Genomic DNA, 25810 nt, shown 5'->3' with positions numbered 1-25810 from the left:
ATCTGTTTTCTATTACTCTGTTCTTTTTTTTTTATTTATATTTTAGAAGTATATATATCATGGGGATGTACTTTAAATAACAAATAAAACTGCAGTTATAGTGTGCATCCATTGCGCAACATAAACAGTTGCTTTTGTTAGAACTAAGTGTTCATGACATGTTTTAAATTTTAACTGCAGAAAATGTTAACAGCAGAAAATAATGTGTGTATTGGCTACAGCAAATGTCGGTTATTATAATGATGACTATATAATCTTTAAAATATGCACAAAAATGTATCACATAAGGCGAAAACTATTAGCATTAGTAGTGGCATATGATGCAAGAAAGCAAGCTTATACAGCATCAGCCAAAAAAAAAAAAAACTCTTCCCACTTCACCAATCCATTTGCTCCAAAGGTTTGCCCAGTTCTTCCTTGAATTTATTTAATCTATCAACTTCCACAATGACAGATGGCAATCAATTTAAATTTATGCCCATGTCAGCATTGAGCAAATTCAATACATGGGATTCTTCCTCTTGCAGGCACTTTGCAGGTGCCTAGCCTCCAAATACTGCAATTTGTAGAACTGAAGCCTTTCTTGGTAAGTGCAACCCTTTGTTCCCCTTACCAATCTCGTTGCCCTTTTCTGTACTCATTCCAACAGCTCTACATCCTTCGTAAAATGAGGCCTCCAGACCTGTATGCAGTACTCAAGGTGTGGCCTGACCATTGCCTTATACAAGGGGATAGTCACCTCCTTATCCCTGTTAGCAAAATTGCTGCATATCATTGACAAAACCCCATGAGCTGTCCTGGCAGCATGTCCCCATTGCTCAGACATGCTGTACAATCCCCAGGTCTCTTTCATTTTCCACTACCCTGAGTGTAGTACCACATAGTTGGTACATTACTCTGGAGTTACTGCTACCCATATGTAGTACTTTGCATTTGTCAATGTTAAACTTCTCAGCCCATATGCCCAACTTTTCTAGATCCTGTTGCAGTAGCATACTGCCATTAACAACCCTTCCAACCTTCGTATGGTTTGCAAACTTGAACATTATGCCTGATATACCCTCATCAATATCATTGATAAATATAGAAAACAACAATAAAGTCAACACCAAATCCTGGGGTACTCCACTAATAATATTAGTCCATGAAGAGCAGTGTCAATCGATTACCACTCTGTCTTCTCCCACTGAACCATCTCTTTATCCATAGCAGTAACTTACCCTTAATGCCATATTGCTCAAATTTGTACAGCAGTCTTCCATGCGCAACAGTATCAAAAGCTTTCCTGAAATCCAACTATATGATCTCAAAATTATTTTTTTGCATATAGTTCATGTGTTACCACATTGTAGTATCCAATCAAACTGGTCAGACAAGACTTCCCCCTTTAAAAAACCCATGTTGTGTCTTAATTATAACTGCAGCCTTGCCCAGATGATCCTGCATTGCTTCTTTAACCAGCGACTCCATTATTTTCCCCAGAGCAAAAGTTAAACTAACAGGTCTGTAATTATGCATGTCACCCTTTGATCCTTCTTGTGAATAGAGGATACATTTGCACATCTCCAGTCCATGGTGACCTCCCCTGTATCCAAGGATGCTCTACAGTGCTTTTTTTGGGATGGTACACAACGGTACGGTGTACCGGCACCTTTATTAACAGTGACGTGTGACATATGGATGCAGTGCACTTCGAAATTTGTAATATTCCATAAATTTTTTTCACATTTACCTACTATTAAAATTATTTAACTAAATTTGCATTTTTTACTGTCTATTGTTAAGATATTTTTTATATAAAACTGTATAATCATTTTTATAATTCTAAATTACTCAGTCGGACCTCTGTTTAACGAAGTACTTTTATAGCAAATTATTTTGAATTCCCCTTGGAAGTTACATTTAAAATAGTTTCCGTTGAGTGAAGAAAATTTTCATATAGTGAACGGATTAGGAGGGAATTAACTCGGTATGCACTGTTTGCATTTCTGGCCTTCAGGCAATTTAGGAAAATAGTGTGGCTGCACGAATTAAGAGAACTAAAGGGATTACCTTCTACAACTTAGTGGTATCTAGTAAAACCTATCCGACCACCTGTCCCACATATGGAGAAGTTGCACTAGTTAAGAGTGAGCAGATCAAGGTGTATTCCCAATGGGCTCTGGCCCACCTTCTACTGCAGTGTTGTCCAACCTTTTCCCATACAAGGGCCATATTCAAAAAAATTCAAAGTTCTTTAGAGTGTTACATTTTCCATATCTTGTTGCATGTAAAAGTAAAATTGAAAATATTCAAAAATTTTATTAAGTACAATACACAATTACATTTACTGAACAAAACATTTAATGAGAAATTTTTTTTTTGATTATTAACAAATTTTAAAATGCTGTTTTGGTTCACTTTCTTTGCGGGCCGTAGGTTGGACACCTCTGTGAATCAACTGTAAGCACCCCGTTCGAGAATTAGAAAAGTGATTTTCTTTTACCCCAACAAATAATCATCTGTTGTTTTGCAGAAGTGCATTATCCACATTTTCCTTAAATTTTCCCTATCTCTGTTTACATGGTCACAGAACCTGAATATCCAAATGACACTGACATTTTGGATAGTTTAAAAAAAAAAAAAGAAAAGAAAAAAAAATTCAAATTTAAGAACTAGTGACAATACGGATGACGGGAGAAGCAAAACGAGGACAATGAAGGTATTAATCTTTCTATACATGAATTGTTGGCATCTGGTGAAAATGAAAGAGATGAAATTCGTGGATACCACTAGTATAGCTACCCTTTTTCAGGCCCGGAGGCAAAGAACACGTTTGGGCCCCTACTTAATGAAAATTGCAAAAACAGGAGACAGCCAAAGATGCCGGGCCCCTAAAGGGCCCGGCCCGGAGGCAATTGCCTTGACTGCCTACATGGTAGCTACGCCTCTGGTGGATACCTAATTGATAAAAAGGTTTCAGAATAATTGAAGTATTTGATGAAAGCTCTGAGTACGATACCAATTTCATCGAGTGAATGCGAGCGAGGATTTTCACAAATGAATCTGAATGCCAGCCCAACCAGCGCTTCGTTGATGACAAAAAAAGTTTCTTCACTACTGTTTCTTAAAACTGCAGGCCCACTGCTGACCCGCTTCGATCCAGCAAAATGTCAATTCATGGCTGCTTCGGAAATGTCATTCAGCAACCGACACACAAAGAGGAAGAAAAGAAGTCGGCATAGGGAGTCAGATGAGAACTTAATAAAATTTGGAATATTCTATAAAAACTTTATTAAGAAATTATTTTTAATTATGTTATTTTTTTACTTATTTTACTCACATTTTACTTATTTTTTTATATACTTGAATAATAAATTTATGCTTAATAAACAATGTTAATGTACTTAATTTGTTGTTCTTATTCTAAAAACATTACCACTAAAGTAACAATATCAGGGAAAAAAAATTTGAGTACTTTTCATATCCTTTTAATTTTCAATTTTTCCTGATAGCAAAGAATTAGTATCGGCACCTATTTTTTTTTTTTTTACAAAAAAAGCACTGCTTATATATATATTTTAATGCTCTTATTTTATATCTGTTTTAATTTTTTTATGTATATATCTATTTATTTATTTTAACAAAGTTTAACTTAAACCAGTCTATCAGTTGTTACTAGAAAATGTAGTGTTATGCAGCCTGATACTCAAGGCTTGAGCGTCAGGCCTCCACTACAGAATTCCTCATGTCTGAAGGCAGATGCAAAATACTCATTCAGATTGTCAGCTATATGAGCAGGATCAGCAACAGTCGAACCATCGATATCAATAAATAACTAAAGTTCTTGTTGTTTCTCTTAGCATCTTTTGCCACAGATTTCTCATAATCTGCCTTCGTTTGCCTAACCTCCTTCATGACTTGATTACAGACTAGCTTATATCTACCATAGACTTCTGTGTTGCCTGATAATTTATATGCATCCCATGCATTTTTCTTCTATGTCACGAGTATCATTAGTTCAGCTGACATCCATTTAGGCCAAAACCTTAAACAGTATTTCTTAATTGGTATGAAGAGCCTAGTAGCTTCCACAATTACTTCCTTGAATGTTTCCTATTTAAAATTTGCTGTTGGAAACATCATCAGTTGGTCTACTGAGATCACTGTCACCTCTATTGTACTCATCAGAATCAATAGGCCTATAACACACTCCTACGTTTTTGCTTTCTCAGTGCATATGTCACACCAAACTGACTCAACAATGCACTCGCCATCCATGTCAACTGGATGCACTGCCTTAGATTTTATGTTTCTTAACTTTCACTCTACTGGTTTGTCATACCACAGATGCCTGTTTCATTTACTTTTATTTAAGCTATTATAAGTAACATGTGGTGGATAATACATTGTGGCCACTGATGTTTACTATACTAATTTTCTTTCTTTTCCCTTTTCTGTTTTTCTATTCTATTGCATATTTAGTTAAAGTTTAGTGTTTATAGAGAGGAGAGGAGAGAGAAAAAAAAAAAAAAAAAAAAAACAGAACTACAAATGCTAGTACATCATAAAAGATTTTATTTTTGTGTGACTGGTTAGTTAACACTTGCTGAGTCCTGTGTACGCCGATTAAAACCTGAACCGCCAAAAGCCATTTCTAATGCTTCCAAGGGATGTAATTGGGGCAAAATTAATCAATCACTGCTACTTATGCTGTATGTATCAAACTTAATAAGAAGAATTTGTATTTACAACTAATAAACTAAAGTTTTTATAAGATACTCTTTATTTTACTGACTAGTACACTTTGGTTAATTCTACTGGGATTCCAATATAAGGCATATATTTGTATATTAACATACTCATAATGAAGGACAGTTTATCATTGCAACATTCTGAAATTGAAAGAACAAAAAAACAAGATGCCAAACAATAAAAAAATACCTTCTTTTTCTTTTCTAAGCCTTCAGCTTTAGACTGCAAAAAGTCTATTAACTTGATTTGCTGATTAACTGTCTGCTGCAACTTCAATTTCTCATGTTCATGAGAAACCTAGAACAGAATAAAAAAAAATAAAAATAAATCTATATCACATATACTATAATCATGCTGTTCTTCTGTAATTTGCCTATATAAACAATAGAACAATCAACAGTTGATTGTTCTATTGTTTTCATTCCATTATATTTTTGCTCACCATATGATTAAAGATATAGAAAAAAAAAAAGTGATACCATATACAGCCCACACACACTTCAGAAATAATGCCTTTTAATTTTCTGAAGAGCAGGGTATTCAGGAACATACACACTTCAATAAAAGAAAAACTTATACAAGTAATATAGTTGTATTGTATTAGTAATGGCAAATGATACAAAAAAGCAAGCTTATAAAGCAGCAGCAAAAAAAAAAAAAAAAAAACCCCATCATCACGTCCACACTAACTACAGATGGAAGTTTGTTCTAACAATTAACTGCTGAAGGGAAATCTTCCACACACCTATTGTGCAATCATTCTTATTCATTATATTGTGTAAGTGATGGTTAACATGCACAGGTTTAGTTACATTTCTAATTATACATGCAGATAAAAAGGCACTATCTCTGAACCACAGTTTGTGTTATTTCTTCTAATCTTTGGTTTTTCATGTGTAATGAATTAAATATCCTTAATAAATTTAGAAATGGACATAAAACTATACTATATTGCCGTTTTTGAAAAAAAATATGTAATTATTATTCAGTAGAAAAAAAAAAAAAAATTGTAAGTTTGCAATATGATAACATAAGTAACATTATCCTTCGCCTAGGGGTCGCCAAATGACTAACTGCCAATGAATTTTCAGGGACTGCAAGTGATTTGAAAAAGTCAGTAATTTTAGTTTTGCATTTTTGTAAGTTCCCTTAAATTGACTTGGGATTTAAAAATAATAATTATTATTATATTGAAGGCACTGGTCTTTACATTCTGCAATAAAAGATGATAAAAGTGTATCTTGCTCAACTGGACCATGAAACCTGAGCAGTATCATCAACAGTTAAACCATCAATGTCAAATGGATTGATGTGATTTAATCTCTTACTTCTACTGTCAATATATGCAAAGAAGTCTTTGCTGCTTGTTTTTGTATTCTTTGCCAGAGACTTCTCATAATCTGCCTTCCTTTGCCTAACCGTCTTTGTAACTTGAATGTAGACCAGTTTATATTTATTATAGGCTTCTGCATCACCTGATACTTTACATGTATTCCATGCATTTTTTTCTCAGTCACAAGTCTCATCAGTTCAACTGACATCCATTTATATATTATAAATTAAGCCTTGAACAGTATTATCTTAATTGGTATGAAAAGACTAGTAGCATCCATGATTACTTCCCTAAATGCTTCCCATTTAGGATTTGTTTGTTTATTTGGTTTTTAGGAGCATTAGCAACTAAGGCCATATTGCTCTGAATATGCGGTGGTCATTCCCTGACCTTTCCGCATCCTCCGTATTTGGTGGTGACGGGCTTGAACCCCGGTCTAATCAAGAAGCGTGTGCTACGCACTGCTGCTCCTTCCCACCTGGCTACGGAGGCACATTTAGGATTTTCTGTCGGTAACATAATTAGTTGGCCCCACTGTAGTCACCCTTATGAAAGCAAAAACCCTTCCCTTTACTCTTGACAGTAGTTATGTCTTTAAGTAAATTCCACATCAGTATACAGTGATCACTGCACCCAGTGGATCTTTTACTTGTAGATTCTTTATGCATGCAGAATTTCTGCTGATAATCAGATCAAGAGTATTGCTGCTTCTTCTTGTTGCCTCTCTAACATGCTGCTGTAGAAAGCAGTCATCCAATAATTCCACAAAAGCTTTGCTAGTGTGTGAGTGACAACCCACAAGTTCCAGTCAATATCTGAAAGTTAAAACCCCCATTATAAGACATTCTGATTTACTAGACCTCTATTTTTCTGTATAGTTGTTTGTTATATTCATCACAATCATTAAGCCTATAACACACTCCTCATTTTTATTTTCCCAGTGTGTTTATGTCACACCAAACTGACTCAACATTGCAATGGCCACCATTCATGTTTACTGGATGCGCTGCATCTTAACTAAGAGCATAAACCTCTCCTGTCCTGTCTGTCCTTTCTGTACACATTGTACTCCCCAATATTCAAATTCTGCTTTCCTGTAGATCAATTTGATGACTTAATCAGTTTTCAAACTCCAACTTATTTACTCCTAGCATTAATGTACATGCAAGTATACAAGCACCTGTTCTTACTCTAATTACCTAACACAGTCCATTTATTTACTTGTTTTGTGATGACCCAGAGCAGGGGTGAAATCACCAACATCTTGCTTTCCAGGCTGCTGCATGTTCCAACAGAAACTGTGCAAGAAATCACTTTCATCTCAGTTTGCAGCTCTAGTTAATCTATCCATCTCTCTACCTTATCCAGCTATCAGTATTCAAATGATCTCCATGGTCACTTCTGAAAAGTGAGAAGCACTGAATCAACAACAGTGGGGAGAATAACTTACAGTGAACCCTATGCAGGATAATAAAACTGCATGAATTTTTAAAAAAATTGGGAAGCATTAGAATTCAATATTTAGATACGTAATAAGTGGAACACATTACTGAAATTATGTTGAGTAGAGTATAATAATTCCCAATGGGCACCAAACAGTCAGTGTGCATAAAGTTTTCTGTTGGCATTAAATATGATTAATGATAATTTTATCAAATTCTAATTACTTATTTGATTAAGTTCCAGTCATTACTGTTATCAATTTATAAATGAAGCCAGAAATTCTGAATTTAAAATAATTCTTTCAAAATGACATTCACACTTCCAACTCATACTCTGAATAGCTGTGCAGAGAAGTATTCATATATGAACAGGACAAGCCATATCAAGAGTTACAATATTCTCAAAATCTAACAAAACTAGGTTCATGCAAGTGTGTAAAGGTTCTTAAGCATAAAATGAATTTTAAAATGATACAAGGGAATCATACAAATAATTTGAGACTGTCACATTGAATAATTTTTACTCAATTTTTTTTCTATACTTTTGCCAAGTTATGACCTCCTGATACATATTTGTAATTTTTATTCTTGAGATGAATAATGATCCCTAAGTAATCCCCCCCCCCAATATAAAATCTTCACACAAAGAAGACACACTGTTTTTTTGGTGGGAAACTAGCCCCCCCCCTCCCCACTTACAGTAATAATAAGTGCTAACCCACTTACAGTAATAAATCAAATACCTGATAGTCTTTTGCAAACTGGTTGAGAGGTATGACTGATTATGGTGACTCTGGACACACTTCTAGTGTTAAATCAATAAATAAACAATTTACAAAATAAAAGCAATTAAGATCTGTGCCCAGCATTCAACTAGTATATGCAGAAAATATGTTTCTGCATATACTAGTTGCATATGGTCTTGCCATATACAACTAGTATATGCGGCAACATGAGAAGAAAAATAAAACCTTCAGGTAACACATTCAGTATAAGGTAAGTGACACACACTCTAGAATTGTATAATTATATACAGGGGGCACATGAAAAGTTTGTGGCCTGAGTATGAAGAGTTTATTTGAGGAGTCTGGTAATGTTTCTTTCCAAAGTAGTCCCATTCAGAGTCAATACACTTTTGCCACTGATGCTGCAATACATTGATTCCAGCTACACACACAAAGTTTTCCCTTGGGTCTAGGAATGCATTCACTACAGCAATGACAGACTTATGAGCAGGTGCATTGTCTTGATAGAACAAGACTCCTTTGCTGAGTTTTCCCTCTGTGCTTGCCTTTTATGTTTTCATGTAAACACCTCACAAGGTTTGCATAATATGCCCCTGTAGCTGTCTGGCCTTCCTGAAAGTAATGCACTAGCAACACTCCATCAGCATCCTAAAAAGCTGATACTATCAACTTGCCAGAAGGACTCACCTTGCCTCATTTGTCTCTCGCTGAAAGTAATGGACCAATGTCTCATCCATGGGCACAAACCTTGCAAGAAAATTTGCTAGATTGATCTGCTTGAAAATTATGCAAATGTTCCCTTTATTTGACAACTCTGATGCATTTTTGATCTGCTGTCAACAACTTTCACATCCATCATGCTGAGATACCTTTCTCACAGCGAGAACCTGTTATTATGTGGTGTATATGTTCAGACAAGGTGCCGGCAATGTACTGAACTGTCACTCGTTGATCACAAGATCATGCACACTGTCAACAACTTCTGGAATGATGAATTTTGGAGGTCTTTTGCAGCATGGGTCATCGTCCTGGCTCTCCCTCCCTCATTTAAATTCTGTTGCCCACTTCTTAACCATGGAATTGAAAGGGGGTATCCTCCCCCAATGTTGTAACCATATCCTCATGACTTGCCCTTGGCATTAGTCCCCTTTTCCCAAATATTGGGCAACTGCATAATGACTGCTTCTGTTTATCTTTCCTCATTCACATAACTTTATCAACTTCAGGAATTGTAAAAAAAAAAACATTATTGAAGCTGGACGAAACTTAGTGGATTACTATTTGAAGTGTTAAACATTATGTACAGATATTTTTAACATTGTACAACTTCTCTTTCATACTCAGGTCATTAACTGATGCCAACTGTAAAAACGATGGGTGAAGGGAGATTAATTAAATAGATATTCAAAACATAAATGGTAACAGATCATTCATATTTGATTTGAATGTTTGGGGCAACTTAGAAGAAAGTGGATCAATAGTGTAAAGAAGCATTAAAAGAAAGAGCTTATTCTGACTGAAGCTCTAAAAGAGGAAAACAGAAGTGTGGAAGGTTGATAATGCAGGACTGATTACTCACTATCATAGTGATCTGTAACACCCACTGGTTGTAACAAATTTGGATTACAATGGTATAATTATCTAAATGGAAAATTTCAGACAATAGCCTCAAAACAACAGTACCTGTATACTTTCTAAGTCCCCATGCAAGATTTCAATTGTATCTTTAGCATCTCTTAATTTCTCAATTGTTTCTCCTAGATCTTGAGTCAACTTTAAATTGCTAGCTTTTAAAGATGCAATTTGGGTAATGTGCCTTGATGCCTGTAAAGTATTAACATTTATACAAGTAAACTTTAAATATCACTAAGAATAGAATGTAGTTAAATAAAGTTAAATTTTTTGAGTAAAAGAAGAAAGCATAATTCACACTATGATAAATATATTACTATAAACTATAGCATTAATTATCATTCTAACAGAGAAAAACAGGAAAAGATGGGAGCAATGTACCTTCAAGAATTGAAATACCTTACTGAATTTGTATCTTAGCACTAAAGTGCTGAGATACAAATTCAGTAACTAACTGATCTAGATAACAATGTATCTACAAATGAACAAAAGAGGCAAAGCTATTCAAAGGTAAAAGTCACTACCAATATGCAATAATATAAAGTTAAAATTCCATAAAATGGCGATTTTGCTATTTATTATATTTTATAAATGAAAAATGTTTGTGGGGGGAAGCACACTATGGATCAATCCCTTTTTAGTATAAACAGAAGGTAGAAACAAGGGGTTTGGGACTGAATTTATATATATATATTTAAATATATATATATATATATATATTTAAATATATTTAAATATATTTAAACAAATATATATGCAGATAAATTTTTCAAAAATAACTGGCTATTTTTAAATTTTTTTTTTTGCCCATTGATTATATAAAATAATTATAAAAAAGCCTCTTTGAAGTGTTTTTTGAAAGATCCCCAATTTTCCACAGCTACCACAACGCTTGATTTTTTCAGAAAGCTGTTCTCTTTAATAAGTTCAAGTTTGGGAAAAAAATATATAAATAAAAATTGTACAATGCAAGTCAAGTGAATGAGGAGTATGTTGTAAGACAGTTAAAAATGAGCAGAAATACTGCCTGATATGTTTCAACATTTTCTTGCCAAAAGATCAGGTCTGTTTGGTTTGACTATCTTTCAAGCATGTAATGATTACTAAGTATACGGTCTTATTAACAGTATGACCTATTCATAATGAATTACAACTTTCTAATCAAAAAATAATTTCAGCATAGTTTTATCTTTACACCCAGCAATTTGAATTATCTTCTTGGGAGACATGGAGAATTGCATTCACAAGGTGTTTGGACTGCAAATAATAAAGGTAATACTGCATGTCAACTCCTGTCACTATTGTTTTTAGAAATCCTATATCACAATCAAAAATTTCAGTTCTTTTGAAAGTTTAAATTTTGTTTCCATCTAATCTACTGTTAAATATTTGGGAACAAAGATGCATAATCTTTCCATGTTTAAAATATTAAACATGATGGCTTTGCAACTACAGGAACTACCCGACTTAAGCACAACTTTACATACTTAAAAAAATATGGAAATCCATTTTACATCCCATAGGAACAAATGGACGTATCGTGAAAATATCATAATGTGAACCCAAAACACTTTTTTTCCCCCTTTTTTTTTTTTTTTTTTTTTTTTTTTTGTTAATTGGTTCCAAGACCTTGGAAGTTGAAATTTGTGATATTTTTTAAAGCACATTTCTGGAGGTCATGACCAAAAAACAAATCGCACTTTCTGGTTTATTGAGCTTTTCAGGTAGTGCATGTAATTATAAATGGGTGGTAAACTTGATCTTATTGCACTTGAGATAATACCGATAACTGCAACTGTGTGGGTTTTTACGTTATTATGGTGAAATGTGCTCCCCTTCACTGAAATCTTCAATCATATATAAAAAAACAATTTTCAGAAACTTCTCTTCATTCCTATTTACATATTACAATGATGAAGGGAAAGCAACCAACAGAAAGTGCAAGTGGTGGCAGTGCTAGGAAACGAAACAAAATTGATTTAGAAATGAAGATGAAAATGATTAAGAAGTACGAAGCAGGACAAAGTTTGTCATCTATTGCAAGGGAATTAGGTCTCGCTGCTTCAACAGTGAATACTATTTTAAAGGATTTAAAGTGTGCGTATAAAAGAACATGTCAAAGGATCAATGCACTTAAGATGAACAGTGATCACAAAACAGTGTTTGGGTGCTACATCGAAGATGGAACAGCTATTAATAATATGGATGGAAAATCAGATTCAGAAGCGAATGCCCCTGAGGCTAATGACCATTCAAACAAAAGCAACAAGTATTTATGAAGATATTAAGGATAAGTACGGCAAACCCCAAGCCAAGTTCATGGCACACAATGGATGGTTTAATAGGTTCAAGCATTGTGCTGGTTTCCACAACATTAAAGTATGCGGTGAAGTCACCAGTGCCAATTCTGCAGCTGCAGCTGCAGAGAAATTTTGTGATGTGTTGGAAATAATTATTGATGAGGGTGGCTATACAATGCAGCAAATTTTTACCGTTGACAAGACTGTTCTGTATTGGAAAAAAATGCCAGATCGAATATACACTGCCAAAAAGGAAAAGACCATGCCAAGTTTCAAGGCTTCAAAAGATAGAGCCACACTCTTGCTTGGTGCTAATGCAGCAGGAAATTACAGATTAAAACCACTGCTTGTTTACCATTCTGGAAATCTTCATGCATTTAAGGGCATCAATAAAGCCACCCTACCAGTGCATTTCCAATCAAACCAGAGAGCATGGATAACAATATCTCTCTTTGAGGATTGGTTTAAATGCTGCTTCATTCCCGAGGTTGAAAAATATTGGAAAGACAACGATGTTTCTTTCAAGATTTTGCTTCTATTACATAACGCTGCTCCTGGACATCCTACACATCTAGATGATTTCAATTTGAACGCGAGAGTCATATTTCTACCACCAAACACGACTTCACTCATCCAACCTATGGATCAGGGTGTTATTTTGAATTTAAAAGCATATTATTTATGCACAACATTTGCTCAGGCATTGTCTGCAGTAAGTGGTGAGAAAAATTTTACGATATTTACCATGCCATCTTTTGTGGCAATGGGAAATTGTGTGAGCAGAGTTGAAAAATATGTAGTAGTAGTAGTAGTAGTGGCACATGATGCAAGAAAGCAAGTGTAGGAGCTTATGCAGCATCAGCCAAAAAAAAAAAAAAAAAATCACACCATTCCCTCCAAATGCCTGTCCAGTTCCTCCTTAAATTTATTTAACCTATCAACTTCCACAACGACAGATGGAAGTTTGTTCCAGCAATTAACCACCCGCTGGCAAAAGGCAAATTTCCGCACATCTATTCTACATCTGTCCTTTCTTAATTTGAACTTATGTCCCCGTAGGTTGGTAATCTGAACAAGTGGAAGGATCCCATCAGAATTCAGCGTGCTCAACCCATTCAAGGCCTTATAGACCTCAATCAGATCACCGCGCAGGTGCCTAGTCTCCAGCCACTGCAATTTACAGAACTTAAGCCTCTCTTGGTAAGAGAATCCCTTCATTCCCCTCACCAATCGTGTTGCTCTTCTCTGTACACGCTCAAGCAAATCTACATCCTTCCTAAAATGAGGCCTCCAGACCTGTACGCAGTACTCAAGGCGTGGCCTGACCATTGCCTTATACAGAGGGACAATCACCTCCTTTTCCCTGCTAGCAAAATTCCTATATATCATTGACAAAACCCCATGACCCGCCCTAGCAGCCTGTCTGCACTGCTCAGAAAACTTCATATCTGACTGCACAATTACTCCCAGGTCTTTTTCATTTTCTACCACCTTAAGTGTAGTACCACACGGTACGTTTCTCTGGGGTTACTTCTACCCATATGCAGTACTTTGCATTTGTCAAGGTTGAACTTCAGTTGCCACTTCTTAGCCAATCTGCCCAAATTATCTAGATCCTGTTGCAGTAGCACACTGTCATTACTGTCATTAACAACCCTGCCAACCTTTGTGTCATCTGCAAACTTCGACATTAAGCCTGATATACCTTCATCAATATCATTGATAAATACACAAAACAACGGTGGACCCAACACCGAACCCTGTGAGACTCCACTAATAACATTAATCCACGAAGAGCAGCACCCATTGATTACCACCCTCTGTCTTCTCCCACTTAACCATCCTTTTATCCATTGTAGCAACTTACTCTTAATACCATTCTACTCCAATTTGTACAGTAGTCTTCCATGCGCAACAGTGTCAAAAGCTTTCCTGAAATCTAAGTATATGATATCAAAATTATTTTTTGCATTCGGTTCCTTTGTAACCACATCATAATATCTTATCAAATTTGTCAGATAAAACTTTCCCTTAACAAACCCATGCTGTGTCTGAATTATTGCTGCAGTCTTGTCTAGATGATCCTGCAATGCATCTTTAACCAGCGACTCCATTATTTTACCCGGAACAGAAGTTAAACTAACTGGTCTGTAATTACTCGTGTCACCCTTCGATCCACCTTTGTGAATTGGGGACACATTTGCACATCTCCAGTCCGTGGGAACCTCCCCTGAGTCCAAGGATGCTCTCATAATTATGGCTAAGGGTTTGCTTAGTTGCTTTGCCTCCTCCTTTAAAATAACTGGATAGATCCCATCCACCCCAGGTGCCTTTCTTATGTTTAACTTCAACAATTTCTCCTCCACTTTGCTCTCAGTTATTACAAAATCATTAAGCACACTGCTACAATTTGATAACCTTCTTCCATTTTCAAATTGTAATAATTCCTCATGTGTGAATGTAGATGCAAAATACTCATTCAGTTTGTTTGCTATCTGAGCAGGATCATCAACAGTCGAACCATCGATGTCAAGTGGACCAATCAGATTCATCCCCTTCCTTTTAGAGTTTATATAAGTAAAGAAATCCTTGCTGTTTTTCTTAGCATCTTTTGCCAAAGATTTCTCGTAATCCGCCTTCGCCTGCCGAACCTCCTTTGTGACCTGATTACAGACTAGCTTATATCTGCCACAGGCTTCTGCGTCACCTGATAATTTATATGCATCCAATGCATTTTTCTTTTCTGTCACGAGTCTCATTAGTTCATTTGATAACCATTTAGGCCTAAACCTTGAACGATATTTCTTAATCGGTATATAAAGTCTAGTAGCTTCCACGATTAATTCTTTGAATGCTTCCCACTTAGAATTTACTGTTTGTAACATCGTCAGTTGATCCCACTGTACAGAACTTAAAAACTGTCTGAGACCACTGTACTCCCCTTTACGGAAGCAAAAACCCTTTCCTTTACCCCTGACGGTAGTTACCTCTTTGAGTAAATCCCACTTCAGCACACTGTGATCACTGCCACCTAGTGGTTCCTTTATCTGCAAATTCTTAATACACGAATGATCACTGCTGATAACCAGATCAAGAGTGTTACTTTCTCTGGTTGCCTCTCGAACATGCTGCTGCAGAAAACAATCATCCAATAAATCCACAAAAGTCTGACTAGTGTGTGAGTGACCAACCCACAAGTTCCAGTCAATATCTGGGAAGTTAAAATCCCCCATTATAAGACATTCTGATTTACTGGCCCACTCTATTTCTCTGTACAATTGTTCATTGTACTCATTCAAGTCATTAGGCCTATAACACACTCCTACTCTTATTTTTCCTTTCGCAGTGCTTATCTCACACCAAACTGACTCAACAGAGCACTGTTCATCTATATTAACTGGGTGCACTTCCTTTGATTTTATGTTTTTCTTAATTAACAGCATAACACCCCCTCCCTTTCTGTCCTGTCTATCCTTTCTGTATACATTGTACTCCCCAAATTCCAGTTCTGCATTCCTTATATCTTTGTGACACCACGTCTCTGCTATCCCAACAATATCCGCCTTTGATGTCTTGACCAACACTTCAAATTCATCAAATTTATTTACTATACTTCTAGCATTGGTATACATGCAAGCATACATGCTCCTATGCCTATTCCTTGTTACCCTAACACATCCCATATACCCAACTATTCCATGATGACTGCCATCCGTCCCTGAAACCCCCAACACCCCTCGCTCCAGGTCGCTTCTTATTCTAATAGAAGTTGTGCAAGAATCACCTTCACCTCTGCCTGCGGTTACCGTTAAACTATTAGTCTTTGTATCCCCCCAAACTAGCAGTTTTCCGACCCACCTAACACTGCCTCGATAGCATCAGCAAATATTCTTGCACCCTTTCTATTTAAGTGTATCCCATCCCTGTAGAAGCAATCTCTCCTGTTAACAAGTACAGTCCAGGCTGAAAAAAATTCTACCCCTTGAGCCTTGCACAATCTTTCCAGGGCCGAATTGATCGACAAGGCTCTCATCATGTACTCCCTCCTATCGTGTCTGGGCAGAATTGCAGACACTTTCAAATTCAACCCTATTTCACGGCTTTTTTTCAACAGTGACCTGTACTTGTTGAGTAATTCCACCGGTCTCCTACTCTTAATATCATTAGTGCCAACGTGTACAACTATATCACCTTTTGTGCCCTTGAAAGATGATATCCGCTCTACAACGTCATCAACCTTTGCCCCTGGCAGACATACCCTGGTCCTGTTCCACCTATCCTTTTTACAAAGGATGTTCCCCGTTTCCCTGACAATAGAGTCACCAACAACTACTAGTTCCTGTGGGACCAGCGCATTCTGCCTTAGGGGTTGCCGCTGTGTTGCGTGATGACCAAGTGCAAATTAATGATATTGAAATTTCGCAATATTATTTAATGAAAAAAAACTTTCGAGCCTACAGGCCAGTAAGGCTCCTGGAGTTGATGGAATATACCCTATAATCTTAAGAGAGGCGGCAAGCGAGTGCATTGAACCATTGAGGCTAATTATGCGAGCATCACTAGACTCTGGGGAGATTCCCTTGGATTGGAAAAGTGCAAATGTATCTCCCATACATAAGGGTGGCTCTAAAAGTGAAGTCGGAAATTATCGACCTGTCAGTCTGACTTCAGTAGTAGGGAAAATCATGGAGGCAATGATCAAGGGTGGAATTCAGGATCATTTGGATCGAATTGAAATTCTCAAGGATACTCAGCATGGTTTTGTAAAGGGAAAATCATGTTTAACAAATCTGGTTCGCTATTTCGAAAGGGTCACTCACGAGCTGGATTTAGGGAATAATTTCGACATTGTTTATTTAGATTTCAGCAAAGCTTTTGACTCAGTCCCACATGAGCGGTTGCTTTATAAGCTGGAACAGGTTGGAATCACTGGGAAAATCCTTAGATGGATAGAAGGATGGCTTCAGGGCAGGAGGCAGAGGGTTGTGATAAATGGCTATTCCTCAGATTGGGTTGATGTAAGAAGTGGGGTTCCCCAAGGATCAGTATTAGGACCACTGTTGTTTTTAATTTTCATAAACAACATCGATGAAGGGATAGAGGGCGTGATGTCTAAATTTGCAGATGTTAAAATTGGTAGAGTAGTTAATGATCACTGTCAAGCTGAGCTTCTTCAGAGAGACCTAGATAGACTTCAGGAATGGTCAGAAAAATGGCAGCTATGCTTTAATCCAACAAAGTGTAAGGTATTATACCTGGGAAACAGTAATCCCAAAATAACTTATTCACTTGGTGGAGTTCAACTAAACCCAGTACTGGAGGAAAGGGACTTGGGTGTTACGATACGGTCAGACATGAAATTCTCTGAGCATTGTAAACAGGTTGCAAGGAAGGCCCATGGTGTCTTATCGATGATCTATCGAACTTTTGCAAGTAGAGATAGGGATGTGATAATCCCATTATATAAGGCTTTTGTTAGACCACACCTGGAATACTGTGTTCAAGTATGGAGACTGCACCTAAAGAAAGACATTGAGCTTCTTGAAAGGGTGCAAAGACGGGTAACTCGCCTGGTGAGATCGGCAAAAGGGCATCCTTATGAAGAAAGACTTTGAATATGTGGGTTGCAGAGTTTGGAAACTAGACACCTTAGAGGAGATTTGATTGAGGTGTTTAAGGCTCTGAGAGGCATCAGTAAAATGAATGAGGACGAAATTTTCAAGATTATAAATGATGCTAGAACTAGGGGACATAAATTCGAGTTACGGGGGAAAATGTTTAGATTGGACTGCAGGAAGTTTTATTTTAGCCAGTTATAAATTACTGGAATAAGTTGCCTACATGGGTGGTAGAGGCTGACAGTTTGGGGAAATTCAAAGGTCATCTGGATACCTTTGGGTGAGGGAAGCGCACAGGATGATAAATTTAATTTCCTTTTCTTTTATTAATTATTATTATTATTTTTTTATCTTTGTTTTATTCGGGTTTTTTTTTTTTTTGGCTGGTGCAGCATGAGCCATAGGCTTTCTTACACCATGCGGCCATTACTAATACTAATCTTAAACATTAATAAGGCCTAGATGAAAATTACTAAAAGTTGTTTAAATGGCGCATGGAAGAAAATATGCTCACAGCACGTAAAAGGCTTCGAAGGAGTTGAAAAAGACGAATCATATGAAGAGGTTACAGATAAGATTGTAAAGGTTGTAGAGCTACTTCAGTTGGAGGATGATGCCAAAGATGTGGAGGAGTTAATAGAGGAAGAAGAGAAGGAATTATTTAACGAAGAACTTATTAACTTGCAGGCAGTGATAGTGAAAGAAGAAAATGCTGATGAAGCTCAAGATGAACCAAATGAGGAGCCGAGACGTTTCATCACCAGAGAGATGGCAAATGGTATTTTGTGAACTTGCATCGGCAATGGCGAAGTTTCAGAAGATGGATCCTGATAGTGAACAATTCTTAAAAGTTAACAGAGGGGTGAATGATATGCTTACTTGCTACAAAGAACCCCAGGGGCTCACATCTGGTGAGTATGGGCTTGGCACACCCAGGGCCCTGAGTTGGATATCATCATTCTTCTCTTTCTTGGTAATTCCTTTCTACTTTTCTCTCTCTCTCTCTCAGGATAATTCGGGAATTTTTTTTTTTTTTTTGGCTGGTGCAGCATAAGCCTCAGGCTGCCTTGCACCATATAGCTAATAATAATAATAATAATAAATCTATGATGAAAAGAAAAAAGCCACCGTCCAGTCATCCATTAATATGTTCTTTCATAAAGTTGAACGGCCGACCCCTTCGAAATCTCCACAGCTCTCAACCTCTGCAGCGCATACTTATTAGCTGAAGACGTCAATTCTAGCAACGATGCTCAAGAGATAAAACTTACTGACATTATGCTTGTCTCCTCTTTTTTTTTTGTAATTTTATAATTTTGAACTTTTTTAAATTGCATGCTTTTGTAATTTGACCTGCGCATGAGATAAATTAAATAAATATAATAAATAATTCTATTCACATGTTCGTCGAACATTTTTTGATTCAATCAATTCAGCAAGGACAGTTGCGAGTGCTGCACAAGCATTGGGGGAAATTCCAACTTGTGTAGAATTCTACGGAACGAAACCCTTACTTAAGCCGAGGAGTTGCTGAACTGTATGATATTCCAACTTAAGAGGCCATATCTTCAATTCTTATTTGATGATTTTCTCAATAAGGCTTCTAATGCAGGAGAAAAGTTAAGTCATATATTGACATGCAAAGTCTCCCACACTTGCATCATCCTTAATGATATCACATCCATCTTTGAAACATATATCATTCATATATCCCACCTTTTGACAAACCTATTTCACTGAATGCTTTAACAATCATTTCTAAAATATTTGAGGTTACAGATAAGATTGTAACCTCAAATATTTTAGAATTTTTCAACAGAAGGAAAAATATGCAACCAAAATGTCACCCACAGTAAAAAGCTCCAGACATCCTAGATTACAAAATAAAATTTCCTTATGCAATATTCCGCTATTTTTAATAAATTCAGCCCTGGAACTTTTTGATCCTACCTTGTATTTTTTAATATTTTTGTTTTCCCTTTTTTCTTTAAGTAACTAATGATGGTAAATACTTACCACCATTCAAAAAATCATAGCTACTAATCTTAATATTCTTATTCTTCTTAAATATTCTAATTTGGAAATTTGTTTTTTTGCCTTATTTTTTCCCTACAGTACCATGCTTATATTTTATTTAGCAAAACTTTAAAAGTTTGAAAAAAAAAAATAAATAAAAATGTGATAAATTTCTTTGGCCACAAAGAACTACAGTATTATGTTTCAATAAAAACCATAATAAACAATAAACTAGTAGAGTTAATTACATGTGAAGATGGGCCACTTTCCACAAGAGCACAAGGCAAATAGGGTGTATCTATTGTGTTACCATCACGAGAATGAACTGAAGGTTACTGCCAAACCAATCTATTTAAGAATAGGTTGAAGAATAGGTTAGTGAAGTAGGAAAAAGAATGGTTAATGAAGATATTAAATTTCTGTTATAGACCAAGAATAAAATGGGAACAGATTTGATTCTATACATTACTCTACACATTTTTATGATTTCCTTTGTTTAATATCAAAATGAAACTAAAAATCAAAGGGCTAACAATGTCTACCTATTAGGGACATGGGTTTGTGGGCTAACAAAGTAAAGGTTCAGTTAACATGGAAACTCCACAACTTGAAAGTTACCAACACAAACTAACAGACAAACATCAAAAAGAACTGTAATTACAGAGGTGGGGAAAAAAAAAAAAAAAAAAAAAAAGTTAAAGCCATTAGTCATTATTCTTTAATCATTACAAGTATGGCTCTGCAATACTATGACCCAGTGTATTGATATAACTGTTATTAAGTCTTTTACATGCAAGTTTCCAAGAATGCATAGGGATCATGGCAGAAAGTTCTCAGAACTTATTTAAGAGAGCCTGTGAATTGATTCTGATAATTATGTACTGATGTTATTATGAATATTGACAGAATGGGATATACTCTTGCTCACACTTTTGGGGGAAGAGGGAAAATACAGAAATAAACTTTCACAATAATATAAACATACAAGTTTGTTAAATTTCAAAAATGTAATCCTCTTACCTCTTCTTTAATTTGAAAAAGTTCATAATCTAGTGAAGCGGCTTTTTTTTCTGCTGACTTGTTTGAGAGGTCAAAAACTGTTACCTGCTTTTCCAGCTGAGAAACCTGTTTGTCAAGCTGAGCTGTTATTTCTTTTTGCTGAAAGAGCTTTTCTTCAAGAGCTTTATTCTGTGCATCATATACTGCCTGTTGGGATTCCTGTTCCTCTTTTATCTCTTCATATTGCTGTTCACTTTCAACTCTAGAAAATTGTATATTTTGTTAACAACTACTAGAATATAATAATTTTTCATATATAATGAAGCTTATTTGTCAAAAGATAAGCCATTAAAATATCTTTTTCACACAGAATTTAGGTAAAGTTATAACCTGTAGTTAACATTGTAAATACTTCTCTCCATTTTATGTCTCAAATCTGATTTCTTAAAACTTTTATAATTAACAATTCTCGTTTATTCATTCTACGTCTGTTCTCTGTGACATCCTTCCACCTAAGTATTTTTTGATTACAACCTGCAGAAATTAAGTTCAATATCTCAAAGACAAAAGTCTTTGAGATAGCCATATTTTTGTATAATAATGTACAAGGGAATTGTTTTTGATAAATAATTAAAAACAGTTTACTTATCTATGTCAATTTTCACAAGAAGAAAATATCACAAATTTTCTTCTAAAATATTAATATGATTACTGGGAATATTTTCATTTGTGCAGCATACTACATTCATTATACATACATATTGTACAATAAATAAATCAACTCACTGACCTTTTCCTTTTTTCTTTAGCTAACGTCTGATGAAGATTTCTTACATCTTCTTCTAGTCTTTCTACTTCCATTTTCAGAGAATCTCTGAAGAAAAGAAAAAAAAAAAATGTCAATTTTCCAATATAGAGAATGTTTAAGTTTTCTGCATCAAGAAGGTAGAGATTCTTTCACATGCATTTTGCAAACCTAGTTTATTTTGCTGGAGTCATTTTCTCAACAGAATTCAGATTTATTGGCCCTGTTTAAAAGAAATGATAAGCCATCTAAGGGCATGAGGTGGCATGTACATATTCTCCAAGAGAAATCTGGTAAGTAACTTTCAATAATTTTTTTCAGAAACTGTTTAGTCCAAAACATAGATGTTATATAAATACAAGTAATGATATTAACTCTACACCTAATGATCGGTTAATGTATGCAATGCATTCTTGGGAATGCCATACATTAACTAACCGAACATTAATTTCCCATATAAACTGATGTAACTAGCCAAGATACAGTCCCAAATATTTGTGAATAATTTGATTTAAAAAAAAAAAAAAAAAAACCAAATTATTTGCAAATATTTCCTCTTTATTTTATTCTAGTTACTCTTTTTATTCATTTAAAGTCATTTTATTTAAATTAATTTATTCAAACACCAGGGTACCTACCTGCCCGCCGATGAGAGGCCAAAAAAACTTGAAACAGTGCTGTCTGGGTGGTGGTATCTGCCGGGAATAAGTAACATTAGTCTTCACCACTGGTGAAATGTTGCTTATTTGAGGTAGGGTAATATCAACGCAACTCATTGTGAAGGCATTCACAATATGAGATATAACAAAAACGATGCCATTTCACTTACTTCGGTGATTTACTACGAACTAACATGATGCAATGCACTAACTTGTTTGATAGGTAAATTTCCCGTAGTCTGAGGCATTTTAGTCCTAAAACCTTTATAGTAATTAAAGTATGTTAATAGTATGTAAGTATGTATGTTATATATGCTTAACTTATCCTGGAGTTAATTTATATTTATCAAGTTTATTACATCTATAATTTAATATCCTTAATAAAAATAATCATATTACAGTTAATAACACCAACCTTTCTTTATTATTCTTTGCAATAACATCATCGTTTGCTTCAACTAACACTTCATAGTCTTTCAGCTGCTCCTCTAGTAATATGCAAGTGGATTTCAAGGCATTAAGAGTCTGAAAACAAAATTATACATTTTGTTAGTTTTTTTTATTACCTATATTTATATAATTAATAGAGGTTCATTTTTGCGTATCACAATAATAACACATTATCATAATAAATAAATAATAAATGTTTGGTTATCGATAAGAGAAAATATTGTTACAAGGCAACACACTTCACAAATGACGTGTAGGGCCAAGATTAGAAGGATTATTAAGTATTCTTTCCAGACTGATTATACAAACATTGTTCATTGTGCACTCGATGATTGTTTTACAACAATCTGAGCTAATCCTTGAAACTCTTAATTGTATATTTTTTTTACTCTGGCCACTGGTACATTCTGTCTCATGTAACCAATGCATACATGTGGGCCGAGTGACAACTTTATTAAGTACACCTACTGAATAGTGGGTAGGACCCCCTTTAGCCTTCAGAATAGCCTGCATTTGTGGCATAAACAGGATGTCAAAAGCATGCAATAGGGATGCTGGTTCAAATTGACTCAGTTGCTTCCTACAACTGTTGCAAACCGGATGGTTACAGATCCCTACTCTAAAGAGCTCATTCCATCTTATCTCACAGTGCTCAACTGAATTGAGATTCAGTGACTAGAGAGGCCACCACAGTAGGCTGAATTCACTATTATGTTCCTGGAACTAGTTCTGTAAATTCTGGCCTTGTGATATGGTGCATTATTCTATTGCAATTTCCAGATAACCTGCAACATCCAAATGTTCCACTGGTATCAAGGGGGTCAATAGGTACCACAAAAATACTTCCCATCACACTGCCACCACCACCAGCCTGCATTGTTGACAACTGGCAAGATGGATTCATGGACTTAATGCTGTTTTCACCATATTCTGAACCTTCCATCGGCATAAAACAGCTAGAACTGGAATTTACCAGACCAGACATCATTACCATAGTGCCTTTTCCACACTACACAAGTTTTGTTAGATGCTATTGGCCTTTCACATCAATGAGCTGTTTCTGACTGCAGGATCGTAATTGGCTGGATGCTATTTGGTTACGAATTGGGCCACAGTCATACATGACAATCCCAGCAGTGCTGCAGTTTTTAAGATACTTATACTGATGTGTCTGGCACCAATCACCATGAAGCACCAATAGCCACTGAGAAATAGTTGTTTTGGAACAAAATCAAACAAGCATGATTAGTTTTTAAAACCGGCCAGTATATATATATCATTAAATGATTTTTATTAATAATAATCACATTCAAGTAAATTTAGGTAAAGTCTCGTGAGAGAATTATAAAATTCTGTACTAAAAAATGAATAGCAAATGCTTAAAAAAAAAAAAAAAACGGTACTCACCTTGTATAAATCTGCAATAAATTTATTGGTAAATGGTGGCTAAATTTAGGTTGAAAGAAGCATTAAAAAGAACTAAGGCGGAGAATGGGGTGAAAATATTTTGAACAGATTTTAAAATGAGCACAAGGAAGTAGAAGTGCAGATCTCCAATCCTTGGTTGTCATAAAGAGGTTAAAGGACGCGAATGAAAAAAAGAGAAGACCGGTGGTGCCAATAGTCGTTACGAGGGACTTTCGTTGAATAAACCGTCATCAGTTGGCAAATGGGAGAGAAGTGAGCGCGTGTTGTATTTAAAGTTTATCTATACTCTCGTGATGCTCTTTTTGACACGTGGGAACTTTAGCCACGAAAGGTTCCAAGCCGGTGAGAGGTTGAAGGGAAGTTTAGCGTTAATAATATTGAGATCGGAATGGTGTCGGTACCATTCGATGGTGAGGGCTTCATATTGAAGAATTCTGTAGCTCGATCTAAGTTTAATAATGGTGATGGCAGAGTCAACAAGGGGGGGGTGTGGTTGTGGGTTTGAGCATGGGTTGTTAATTCAGTGCAGGACTGACTTGTCCTGAAACTGTTGAAGTGGTAGTACGCGCGGGTATTGGAAGTTGTGGAGGAACCGAATTTGGTGGTAGTGCTGCTGGGGTAACAGGTGTTGCAGTTTGGTTGGCATTTTATGAGATATATTATATTATTGAGATCATTGATGGGATATTTGTGTGTATTTTTATAAGAATTAAATAGGGAACCTAGTTTATTGTAAGTAGAGAAGGTGAGGGAGATATCAGTATCTTTGAATGTACGTCGGAACTCGCATAGTCCTCCCTTACCATAGTGAACTCGCAGCACAATTCCGACGTACATTCAAAGATACTGACATCTCCCTCACCTTCTCTACTTACAATAAACTAGGTTCCCTATTTAATTCTTATAAAGATACACACAAATATCCCATCAATGATCTCAATAATATAATATATCTCATAAAATGCCAACCAAACTGCGACATCTGCTACATCGGCAGCTCTACCACCAAATTCGGTTCCTCCACAACTTCCAATACCGTGCATACTACCACTTCAACAGTTTCAGGACAAGTCAATCCTGCACTGAGTTAACAACCCATGCTCAAACGCACAACCACACCCCTCCCCTTGTTGACTGTGCCATCACCATTATTAAACTTAGATCGAGTTACAGAATTCTTCAATATGAAGCCCTCATCATCGAATGGTACCGACACCATTCCGATCTCAATATTATTAACGCTAAACTTCCCTTCAACCTCTCACCGGCTTGGAACCTCTCGCGGCTAAAGTTCCCACGTGTCAAAAAGAGCATCACGAGAGTATAGATAAATTTTAAATACAACACGTGCTCACTTCTCTCCCATTTGCCAACTGATGACGGTTTATTCAATGAAAGTCAGTCGTAATGACCATTGGCACCACCGGTCTTCTCTTTTTTTCATTCGCGTCCTTTAACCTCTTTATGACAACCAAGGATTGGAGATCTGCACTTCTACTTCCTTGTGCTCATTTTAAAATCTGTTCAAAATATTTTCGCCCCATTTTCCGCCTTAGTTCTTTTTAATGCTTCTTTCAACCTAAATTTAGCCACCATCTACCAATAAATTTATTGCAGATTTATACAAGGTGAATACCATTTTTTAAGC

The 25810-nt window shown here is 35.9% G+C and overlaps 1 protein-coding gene across 1 annotated transcript in view; it reads right to left on the bottom strand.

The window, feature by feature from the left end:
- The window catches only part of LOC150088894 (citron Rho-interacting kinase-like), a 178665-nt gene that overhangs the window by 68552 nt on the left and 84303 nt on the right, over positions 1–25810 (bottom strand). The window contains exons 20-24 of the mRNA XM_090370347.1: positions 22700–22809; positions 21611–21694; positions 20842–21082; positions 9939–10079; positions 4924–5031 (exon numbers count right to left, since the gene is read on the bottom strand). Of these exons, the coding sequence (XP_090226473.1) occupies positions 4924–5031; positions 9939–10079; positions 20842–21082; positions 21611–21694; positions 22700–22809 (684 nt within the window). The remainder of the gene's footprint in view (positions 1–4923; positions 5032–9938; positions 10080–20841; positions 21083–21610; positions 21695–22699; positions 22810–25810) is intronic.

The sequence above is a fragment of the Mastigoproctus giganteus genome, chromosome 3, assembly GCF_048544385.1.
Source record: "Mastigoproctus giganteus isolate SK-2022 chromosome 3, ASM4854438v1, whole genome shotgun sequence".
Lineage (NCBI taxonomy): Eukaryota > Metazoa > Arthropoda > Arachnida > Uropygi > Thelyphonidae > Mastigoproctus > Mastigoproctus giganteus.
The sequence above is the reverse complement of the archived record's forward strand: the minus strand, read 5'-3'. Positions and strand labels throughout refer to the sequence as shown.